General features: G+C 41.9%; 1 protein-coding gene across 4 annotated transcripts in view; it reads right to left on the reverse strand.

Annotated features, from left to right (window-relative positions):
- The window catches only part of NISCH (nischarin), a 185,329-nt gene that overhangs the window by 21,855 nt on the left and 150,977 nt on the right, over positions 1–12,497 (reverse strand). For 2 of the 4 annotated variants that reach the window (XM_075575032.1, XM_075575031.1), the window contains 2 exons: positions 10,923–12,224; positions 9,939–10,113 (listed from right to left, as the gene is read on the reverse strand). In XM_075575032.1, the coding sequence (XP_075431147.1) occupies positions 9,939–10,113; positions 10,923–12,224 (1,477 nt within the window). Of the gene's footprint in view, positions 1–9,938; positions 10,114–10,922; positions 12,225–12,497 lie in introns of those variants that run through there. The other 2 variants (XM_075575036.1, XM_075575035.1) reach the window with 2 other exon arrangements.

The raw sequence follows: 12,497 nt of genomic DNA on the forward strand, positions 1-12,497 counted from the left end.
GTCTCAACAGAGTATATCTGCCATGTTTAAATTAAAACGCCACGCTAGACAATGTGGTTGTTTTAGATTTTTTTAAGTCCGCGGTTCATCAGTACATGTTCTGCGGCTGCTGATAGAAGATGCTACATCTGTAGGATGGGACCTTCCAAACTCACACCTGAAGATCTACCTAATTATTTAAACACCTGATTCTAATTATTCCCTTTAAATTAGTTGATAAGCCCAGGGTTTCACACACTTTTACACACACCCTGACTCTTAATGATTAATTGTTTGTCTATTTTATACATCATTTTGTTTCAAAACACATGGAATTGGTTAATATAAACCCTATTGAATATTTAAGACTGGTTTTGATTCAAGAAGGTTTACATGGAAAAACGATGGAATTGCCGTAATTATTATTATTGGGGTTCACAAACTTTTTCTCGCCACTGTTTTTTGCAGAGCATGCAAAATATGTAACCGCAAACTGTGAACAAAGGAGTCTTTCTTCACAGCAATAAAAAACATTATTTTTGATACCGTAAAAGTGGAATGCACAAGTGTGCATTGCCAGAGAATTCACTTTGTTGCACACCACCCTCATAAAACATAACATTTGATAGGTATAAAAAAACATGTATCACTGTAATGAAGTATAAACAGTATGTAAAAAGTGACAGATGGAGCAGACATGGATCTCATTATAGCTCAAAGTAATTAGTGGTATAAATGACACTAGTGAGCCAAAAGAGACATCGTTTACCTAATTAGGAATGTCAGCTCCCCACTTAGGGCAATAAAGATATGGACGTGAAGACAGAAAAACATGATTGAAATGACTCCATTCTCGATAAGTGTTAGTGTCTAACAAGGAGTCACTAGTCAGAGATTGCTGCCAACAATATAACTAATTACTAGACACATAAATATGCACAATAGTGCCATGCTGTTAAGTAACAATGTATCCCTAATTAGATCTGTGCAGGAGAAATGCTGCTAAACGAAAATGCAGCCATATGACACCTAGATCTAAGGGACAGTGCCCAGTGAATAGAGTATAAACAAATGCTCTAAATAAAAATTAACTGTTAAATAACAATTAACTGTTTGTGGTAGTGTCTGTCAGAGAATAGGAAGTATGGCCAGAGATAACTAACCACAGTATAAGAAGCAAGTAGAGCAGCTTGTGTAATGTAGCTGTACACTTGATACACAAATATGTGAAAATGTAGCACACTTAATAAAAATGTAGCCTCAGTGTGTCCCTAGCATGATCTTAGCCAGGAAGAAGTTGCCAAGTAACATACTGGAGTCAGTTGTTGTAGCAACCAGACCTCAGGGATTATGTGCATTGAATAGATAGTGGATCACTAGCACAGAATACCAATAAAAAGAGATGGCAGTCAGTTAATCAAACCGAAGAGTAGCAGTTAGGGCTGAGTGGGGTCTTATCACTTACCAATTTAAATATCCCACTTGCAAAGCCCTATAGCTCCAGGAGTAGCTCAGTGGGTTCCCACTACTGCATACCCGTGTCAGTGTCTGCTGACGTCACGCTACATTTCATGCCCGACGTACGTTTAACTCCTATTACGTAGCTTCGTCAAAGGCCCCCATCCTCCTCCTTTATTCCCTCAACCCCTTCTCCTCCTCTCCCCCCACCCCTGTAATCATGTTTACTATGATCTGACATACATTACATACAAAATTAAAATGCTACTTTGACCTTGAAAAGTCATGTAGTATCCTAAGAGATTAAACATTCCTTGAATTATGGCATCTCCTCTTTTCAGGTCAATATTATCATTGAACCTGCACTCCTTTACTCTATGTGTGGCCAAGGGAGAGAACAGAGTTAATGATGTGGAGGTGACCACTACTGAGCATTGTTGGATCCCAGTCTACCAGTGACAAGTCTACAAGTGACTTCCTTTATTTACCTTGTGAACTCTATTAGACGGGAAGCAGAGAGAACAGAAAAGGGAATCGCATGAAACACGAGGCCCAGGAGTATTTACCTACAGCATTTCTACCGTATGAAACACGAGGCCAAGGAGTATTTACCTACAGCATATCTACCGCATGAAACACGAGGCCAAGGAGTATTTACCTACAGCATATCTACCGCATGAAACACGAGGCCCAGGAGTATTTACCTACAGCATATCTACAGCATGAAACACGAGGCCAAGGAGTATTTACCTACAGCATATCTACCGCATGAAACACGAGGCCAAGGAGTATTTACCTACAGCATATCTACCGCATGAAACACGAGGCCAAGGAGTATTTACCTACAGCATATCTACAGCATGAAACACGAGGCCAAGGAGTATTTACCTACAGCATTTCTACCGCATGAAACACAAGGCCAAGGAGTATTTACCTACAGCATATCTACCGCATGAAACACGAGGCCAAGGAGTATTTACCTACAGCATTTCTACCGCATGAAACACAAGGCCAAGGAGTATTTACCTACAGCATTTCTACCGTATGAAACACGAGGCCAAGGAGTATTTACCTACAGCATTTCTACCGCATGAAACACAAGGCCAAGGAGTATTTACCTACAGCATATCTACCGCATGAAACACGAGGTCAAGGAGTATTTACCTACAGCATTTCTACCGCATGAAACACAAGGCCAAGGAGAATTTACCTACAGCATATCTACCGCATGAAACACGAGGCCAAGGAGAATTTACCTACAGCATTTCTACCGCATGAAACACAAGGCCAAGGAGAATTTACCTACAGCATATCTACCGCATGAAACACGAGGCCCAGGAGTATTTACCTACAGCATATCTACCGCATGAAACACGAGGCCAAGGAGTATTTACCTACAGCAGTTCTACCGTATGAAACACGAGGCCAAGGAGTATTTACCTACAGCATTTCTACCGCATGAAACACGAGGCCAAGGAGTATTTACCTACAGCATTTCTACCGCATGAAACACGAGGCCAAGGAGTATTTACCTACAGCATTTCTAACGCATGAAACACAAGGCCCAGGAGTATTTACCTACAGCATTTCTACCGCATGAAACACGAGGCCAAGGAGAATTTACCTACAGCATTTCTACCGCATGAAACACAAGGCCAAGGAGAATTTACCTACAGCATTTCTACCGCATGAAACACAAGGCCAAGGAGAATTTACCTACAGCATATCTACCGCATGAAACACAAGGCCAAGGAGTATTTACCTACAGCATTTCTACCGCATGAAACACAAGGCCAAGGAGTATTTACCTACAGCATTTCTACCGCATGAAACACAAGGCCAAGGAGAATTAACCTACAGCATATCTACCGCATGAAACACAAGGCCAAGGAGTATTTACCTACAGCATATCTACCGCATGAAACTCGAGGCCAAGGAGTATTTACCTACAGCATTTCTACCGTATGAAACACGAGGCCAAGGAGTATTTACCTACAGCATTTCTACCGCATGAAACACGAGGCCAAGGAGTATTTACCTACAGCATATCTACAACATGAAACACGAGGCCAAGGAGTATTTACCTACAGCATTTCTACCGCATGAAACACGAGGCCAAGGAGTATTTACCTACAGCATATCTACAACATGAAACACGAGGCCAAGGAGTATTTACCTACAGCATTTCTACCGCATGAAACACGAGGCCAAGGAGTATTTACCTACAGCATTTCTACCGTATGAAACACGAGGCCAAGGAGTATTTACCTACAGCATATCTACCGCATGAAACACAAGGCCAAGGAGAATTTACCTACAGCATATCTACCGCATGAAACACAAGGCCAAGAAGTATTTACCTACAGCATTTCTACCGCATGAAACACGACGCCAAGGAGTATTTACCTACAGCATATCTACCGCATGAAACACAAGGCCAAGGAGTATTTACCTACAGCATTTCTACCGTATGAAACACGAGGCCAAGGAGTATTTACCTACAGCATTTCTACCGCATGAAACACGAGGCCAAGGAGAATTTACCTACAGCATTTCTACCGCATGAAACACAAGGCCAAGGAGAATTTACCTACAGCATATCTACCGCATGAAACACGAGGCCCAGGAGTATTTACCTACAGCATATCTACCGCATGAAACACGAGGCCAAGGAGTATTTACCTACACTGGCGACACACTTTATTCGAGCTTGGCTAGTCCCACGAATTCGGGTATACCCGGGTGTATTGAGGTTTGTGACTGTTTTCTGCCCAAGTGCATTGAGTTATTTTCCAAGCAGGGATTGAAGCATTTTATTCCCGCTGGCTGCAATACTGCACAGTATATATATATATACTGCATTACAATTCATGAATTTTTGCCATCTGGTAGACACGCGAAGCATTGCAGCCTATTAAATCCTAATCATTATCATTTAACAGATCAGCCACCCATCAGCCAGGCATGAACCCAGGCTGGGAAGGCAAATGCAACGGGGCTTGTCAGAGGTGAGGAGTGGCGCATTCCAGGTATCTGCCAGGTACATACCGGGTATTTGCTCGAATAAAGTGTGTCGGTGCAGTACAGCATTTCTACCGTATGAAACACGAGGCCAAGGAGTATTTACCTACAGCATTTCTACCGCATGAAACACGAGGCCAAGGAGTATTTACCTACAGCATTTCTACCGCATGAAACACGAGGCCAAGGAGTATTTACCTACAGCATTTCTACTGCATGAAACACGAGGCCAAGGAGTATTTACCTACAGCATTTCTACCGCATGAAACACGAGGCCAAGGAGTATTTACCTACAGCATATCTACCGCATGAAACACGAGGCCAAGGAGTATTTACCTACAGCATTTCTACCGCATGAAACACAAGGCCAAGGAGTATTTACCTACAGCATTTCTACCGCATGAAACACAAGGCCCAGGAGTATTTACCTACAGCATTTCTACCGCATGAAACACGAGTCCAAGGAGAATTTACCTACAGCATATCTACCGCATGAAACACGAGGCCAAGGAGTATTTACCTACAGCATTTCTACCGCATGAAACACAAGGCCAAGGAGAATTTACCTACAGCATTTCTACCGCATGAAACACAAGGCCAAGGAGAATTTACCTACAGCATTTCTACCGCATGAAACACAAGGCCAAGGAGAATTTACCTACAGCATATCTACCGCATGAAACGCAAGGCCAAGGAGTATTTACCTACAGCATTTCTACCGCATGAAACACAAGGCCAAGGAGTATTTACCTACAGCATTTCTACCGCATGAAACACAAGGCCAAGGAGAATTTACCTATAGCATATCTACCGCATGAAACACGAGGCCAAGGAGTATTTACCTACAGCATTTCTACCGCATGAAACACGAGGCCAAGGAGTATTTACCTACAGCATTTCTACCGTATGAAACACAAGGCCAAGGAGTATTTACCTACCGCATATCTACAGCATGAAACACGAGGCCAAGGAGTATTTACCTACAGCATTTCTACCGTATGAAACACAAGGCCAAGGAGTATTTACCTACAGCATTTCTACCGCATGAAACACGAGGCCAAGGAGAATTTACCTACCGCATATCTACAGCATGAAACACGAGGCCAAGGAGAATTTACCTACAGCATTTCTACCGTATGAAACACAAGGCCAAGGAGTATTTACCTACAGCATTTCTACCGCATGAAACACGAGGCCAAGGAGTATTTACCTACAGCATTTCTACCGTATGAAACACAAGGCAAAGAAGTATGTACCTACAGCATTTCTACCGCATGAAACACGAGGCCAAGGAGAATTTACCTACAGCATATCTACCGCATGAAACACGAGGCCAAGGAGATATTACCTACAGCATTTCTACCGCATGAAACACAAGGCCAAGGAGTATTTACCTACAGCATTTCTACCACATGAAACACGAGGCCAAGGAGTATTTACCTACAGCATTTCTACCGCATGAAACACGAGGCCAAGGAGTATTTACCTACAGCATATCTACCGCATGAAACACGAGGCCAAGGAGTATTTACCTACAGCATTTCTACCGCATGAAACACAAGGCCAAGGAGTATTTACCTACAGCATTTCTACCGCATGAAACACGAGGCCAAGGAGTATTTACCTACAGCATTTCTACCGCATGAAACACGAGGCCAAGGAGTATTTACCTACAGCATATCTACCGCATGAAACACAAGGCCAAGGAGTATTTACCTACAGCATTTCTACCGCATGAAACACGAGGCCAAGGAGTATTTACCTACAGCATTTCTACCGCATGAAACACGAGGCCAAGAAGTATTTACCTACAGCATATCTACCGCATGAAACACAAGGCCAAGGAGTATTTACCTACAGCATATCTACCGCATGAAACACAAGGCCAAGGAGTATTTACCTACAGCATATCTACTGCACCGACACACTTTATTCGAGCAAATACCCAGTATGTACCTGGCAGATACCTGGAATGCGCCGCTCCTCACCTCTGACAAGCCCCGTTGCATTTGCCTTCCCAGCCTGGGTTCATGCCTGGCTGACGGGCGGCTGATCTGTTAAATTATAATGATTAGGATTTAATAGGCTGCAATCCTTCGCGTGTCTACCAGATGGCATAAATTCATGAATTGTAATGCAGTATATATATATATATACTGTGCAGAATTGCAGCCAGCGGGAATAAAATGCTTCAATCCCTGCTTGGAAAATAACCCAATGCACTCGGGCAGAAAACAGTCACAAACCTCAATACACCCGGGTATACCCGAATTCGTGGGACTAGCCGAGCTCGAATAAAGTGTGTCGCCAGTGTACCGCATGAAACTCGAGGCCAAGGAGTATTTACCTACAGCATTTCTACCATATGAAACACGAGGCCAAGGAGTATTTACCTACAGCATTTCTACCGCATGAAACACGAGGCCAAGGAGTATTTACCTACAGCATTTCTACCGTATGAAACACGAGGCCAAGGAGTATTTACCTACAGCATATCTACCGCATGAAACACAAGGCCAAGGAGAATTTACCTACAGCATATCTACCGCATGAAACACAAGGCCAAGAAGTATTTACCTACAGCATATCTACCGCATGAAACACGAGGCCAAGGAGTATTTACCTACAGCATTTCTACTGCATGAAACACGAGGCCAAGGAGTATTTACCTACAGCATATCTACCGCATGAAACACAAGGCCAAGGAGAATTTACCTACAGCATATCTACCGCATGAAACACAAGGCCAAGAAGTATTTACCTACAGCATTTCTACCGCATGAAACACGACGCCAAGGAGTATTTACCTACAGCATATCTACCGCATGAAACACAAGGCCAAGGAGTATTTACCTACAGCATTTCTACCGTATGAAACACGAGGCCAAGGAGTATTTACCTACAGCATTTCTACCGCATGAAACACGAGGCCAAGGAGTATTTACCTACAGCATATCTACAGCATGAAACACGAGGCCAAGGAGTATTTACCTACAGCATTTCTACCGCATGAAACACAAGGCCAAGGAGATATTACCTACAGCATTTCTACCGCATGAAAATCGAGGCCAAGGAGTATTTACCTACAGCATTTCTACAGCATGAAACACGAGGCCAAGGAGAATTTACCTACAGCATATCTACCGCATGAAACACGAGGCCAAGGAGTATTTACCTACAGCATATCTACAGCATGAAACACAAGGCCAAGGAGAATTTACCTACAGCATTTCTACCGCATGAAAATCGAGGCCAAGGAGTATTTACCTACAGCATTTCTACCACATGAAACACGAGGCCAAGGAGTATTTACCTACCGCATATCTACCGCATGAAACACGAGGCCAAGGAGTATTTACCTACAGCATATCTACAGCATGAAACACAAGGCCAAGGAGAATTTACCTACAGCATTTCTACCGCATGAAACACGACGCCAAGGAGTATTTACCTACAGCATTTCTACCACATGAAACACGAGGCCAAGGAGTATTTACCTACCGCATATCTACCGCATGAAACGTAGCACGGTCACTAGAGATTTAGCAGGCTTCATTGTTCCCTCAGATACCTCAACATACCCAGGCATGCCTCAGTATGCCACAGAGCTTCCATAGGGTTTCCTAGTAATGCCGCAGACTGTTGAAATATACCCATATATACTACTAACAAAGAGAACAAGAAATTCCCCTGCAAGTAGAACTGCGCCTTGAAAATATCCTTACTGTGTGACATAATTTTAAAGCGATTAGGAATGTGAGGTCTAGAGTGTGTTTGTTTCAACAGCATAGCTTTGAATAGTATAATAATATGGAGGTAGATACTTGTGGATGTATTTATAATTGATTATCAAGTTAGTACGGGGAATTCATATAGCGGTCTCCTATTGTTGTGAGTTTGCTACAGCTTCTAGAGACAGATGATAGTGACTGACCTAGACATTATCAAGCTGGAAGGTGCTTCTACATTGAGACAGATTTGAATAGTTACTTTATCAGTTGCTACAGCATGTGCTAACTAATATAAACTATAACGTTGATTCTCTGCTCTACAAAAGTTACTTTACAAACAGTAGTTAAAAGATAGAAAGTGCTAGGGTTAGGGTTAGGGTTAGATTATAATACCTCAAAAGATCTATAAATAGTCACAACTGACTATATAGTGAGTTGAGCTACACCAAAGAACAGTATCAAATGACTATATATTAGTTTGCCATTTATTGAGACAATTGTCTGTAAATAGATTTCAAGTTACAATTTAAGTGCTACACTGGCACACCTACTGTCATCATGAGAAACTTTAACATACCTATTGACAATTCCAATGCCACTTCAGCTCCCCATCTTATCTCTTTGACCTCCTCCTATGGTCTCTCCCAGGAGACCACGTCAGACTCACTGCAATAGACACTCCGTAGCTTCTGCTGTCTCTAACCCCTCTAAAATGCCTTTCCCACACTCTGATGATCACCTCATAAGCTTTAGCATCAGTCTACCCTCAGCACTCTCCACAAAACCTACTTCCACACGCACACACACAGATGTACATGCTCTAGACCGGCGCTGTCAAACACGTGGCCCGTGCTCGCTCAGCAGACAGTCCACTAGAGGCAGACAGACGCTGTGCTGGTAAGCCCGCCCCAGAGTTGGAGAAAGGAGAGAGAGAGAAAGAGAGAGACAGACAGAGACAGAGAGAGACAAGCCCCGGGAGATGAGACTGTGCCAGCAATGTGAGCTTGGAGAGGTAGAAGATGAAACACACTTCCTGCTGCATTGCACACAATACTCTGAAGTGAGGAGTGCCCACCTGGACAAACTCTCAGCTCTTAACCAGAACTTTAATAATATTGAAGAGAACCAAAAAATAGGGATCCTCCTGTTAGAAGATGAAACAACAGCAGTACTGGCTGCACACTATATCAGCACCTGCCACAGGCTGAGAGACGCCCACTAACCCCCACATCCCTGTGTGCAACTGTTACCCATGTACCGTGCAATCATTATACCCTACCCCCTATAATTCATGTACTGTGTAATAATTGTACCCCACCAACTATTATTCACGCTTTGGCAATACTGAAATTTTCTTTTTAGTCATGCCAATAAAGCTTATTTGATTTGAGGAGAGAGGGGGGGGGGGCGAGCGCTTAAGGGGAGAGGGGGCTAGCGCTTAAGGGGAGAGGGGGCGAGCGCGAAAGGGGAGAGGGGGCGAGCGCGAAAGGGGAGAGGGGGCGAGCGCGAAAGGGGAGAGGGGGCGAGCGCGAGAGGGGGCGAGCGCGAAAGGGGAGAGGTGGCGAGCACGAAAGGGGAGAGGGGGCGAGCGCGAAAGGGGAGAGGGGGTGAGAGGGGCAGGGGCGAAAGGGCAGACGGATAAGAGAGAAAGAGAGAGAAGGATGAGAGAGAAAGAGAGAGAAGGATGAGGGAGAGACAGAAAAGAGAAACACCAGTGACGTTTACATATTTTGATTGAAAGTACAATACCTCAGCAACACTGCTATGGAAGAACTCAACAATGCTGTTTCCACTCAGTCCAGATACAAAACAAAGAGATGAAGATACAGGGAGATAAAATGGAACTTGATTTTCTTCAGATATCTTTTGCAGCAAACTTTCAGAAGAATACAGTGCTGAAAAAGTCACTTGGGAATTGCCAACACTAGAAAAAGTAAAAGAAAATATAGTAATTTCAAAAGCGATCAATGTGTTTCGGGTCCTTATTAGGTCAATATATTCTTAAAATATTTGCTCACAAATTGTATGTATGAAATACTTTGTCACATGAAGGGTTTTCAAAATTGTTGCATTCAATCTGAAACCCTTCAGTCTACATCTGCATCGTCCCAAAGGCTGACGCCTGAAGATGTTCTCCAAGAGCTGCTCCCCTCTGCACGGAACCAGTGTGCCAAGGGTTAACATCTGATTTTGCTTGTACTATGTGTAACGTCAACTTGACCCACTGGAATGTTAATGACCCATGAGGATAAAGGACTTTAAAACCACAGCTACATTCAATCTTAAGCCCTTCAGTCTACATCTGCGTCACTCCAAAGGCGGACAGCCTTTGGTGCAGCCAAAACGCAGCTAAAGGGTGTGAGTCGTTTGCTGCCAGTCGCTGATGTCTGGTTATGATAAAGCTGCTCTCACGAGCCAAAACTAACCACTCCTATTATCCCGTTCCCAATTTTCCAACTTTAACTGTCCATGAAATGTCTGTGAATTGACTGTACAACTCTGTTCATTTAATGTAACCATGTATTGTTATAACACTGTGCCCAGGACATACTTGAAAACGAGAGGTAACTTTCAATGTATTATTTCCTGGTAAAACATTTTATAAATAAATAACAGTTGAGAAAATCTTAAAATAGCACTGTATTCTTTATTGCCACGTAATTGTCTTTTTTTTAAAATATAATTTTGATGCAATTGAAAACATTTATAAGAAATGTGTAACAAAGGTCTTACTTTACTGTTTGTAGCTGTCTTTTACTGGGATCCAGACGACTATTTTGTATGCTTCCCACACGTTTTAATGCTTTGAATATAACAATTTTCTTTACATCTTGGAGAGAAGTTCTCAATTGGTTGTACACTCCTAAAAAGTGAAATTTGTCCTGAGGTAAAACAAAGAAAGCGGTGACCGATTTGTTACCCATAAATAAATGAAGTACGTGCCCATTTGCAAGTGAATCTTTCTCCTGAATGGACCTGTATGTCGGATGCAAAAGAACAGAAGCAAGTGGGATCCTGTTCAGTCTGAAAGCATTTCTTGCATATTCATGTACATTATTCTTTCCTGGTATCACACTAAAGTCTACGTTAATTAAAATTACATATTGCTGTGTGAGAAATAAACAAATAGGCAGAATTTGTTTATCATTTTTGTTAGTTCCATATATTGTACAATAAATAGTTGCACAAGTGGAATTAGTAGCCCATGTAGTCTCAAAGAGGGGATCTTGCAGAAGACAGGTTTTGCTGGTATTTTCCTCACTATAAAAGAGGCAGACTGGAAAACAACCTTGTACTTCACCCTCTTCTAAATTCATCTTGTGTTGACCCATCAGGTGGTGAATAAACTCTTGTAAACTGGTATTACCACAATGTAGTGGTGAACTGTACCTCAGGGATGTACAACTTTGAGAGCAACGAAGATCTAAACAAGCATAAAACTCTTGCAAGTTTTGAGAGTCTGACAGTACATATATACAGTAATCTCGGTTTCTCATCTTGAGAACTAAGCAGATTCCGGGTATTAAAAATCCAAATTCTGTTAAATCGCTATAGAAAAAATGAGAGACTAATTTAAAAAATGAGGGATCTAGCTGTATATCTTCTCTATGGATTTCAAATAAAGCAATCAAACTGTCAGTTAACACAAGACAGGAAGCAAACTGTTTGAGGAAATTTCCTTTTTGTAGCTGAATAGTAAAGCTCCAGAGCACTTGAACCACATTGACTTTTTTTTCTTCAGAGTTTGATTGAACTAGTACATCTGAAGAATTCCAATTTATGGTTTGCTCTCTTTCATGAAGTCCCATTTCAAAATAACCATCTTCAAACTCTGCCGATTTCAAGTCTCTTTCTTTATTCCCCTTGTTTTCGACTTCAGCAAGATGCTGGGGATGATTTAATGCATGTGCAATTGATGCAGAAATGTAAGTAATGAAATCCTGATTAATGTGAGAATATGAAATACAGGGAAAAGGAAAAACTGTGTCACGAAGGTCAGGTAACATTGTTGATTCTTCTTCCATATTATTCACTCTAATATTGAAGTGAAAAGAAAAGGAAAAACAAATTAGTTTTTGAAATTCAAATAATTTGTCTTCTAACATTAAAAAATCATTTGTTTTAAACGCATTTAAAAAACAACACCATTTGTGTGTGTGGGTAAGAAAATAAAAGATTGAATTGTTTATATAGACAAAATTAAAGTAAAATAGAAGTGATAGCTTTATGTTACAAACAGTGCAAACTTTCATGACCATTCAGGTCCTTTCTTCAGGCAATTTTTTAAAAATACATGAAAAATCATGG

The sequence above is a fragment of the Ascaphus truei genome, chromosome 17 (genome assembly GCF_040206685.1).
Source record: "Ascaphus truei isolate aAscTru1 chromosome 17, aAscTru1.hap1, whole genome shotgun sequence".
NCBI classification, from domain to species: Eukaryota; Metazoa; Chordata; class Amphibia; order Anura; family Ascaphidae; genus Ascaphus; species Ascaphus truei.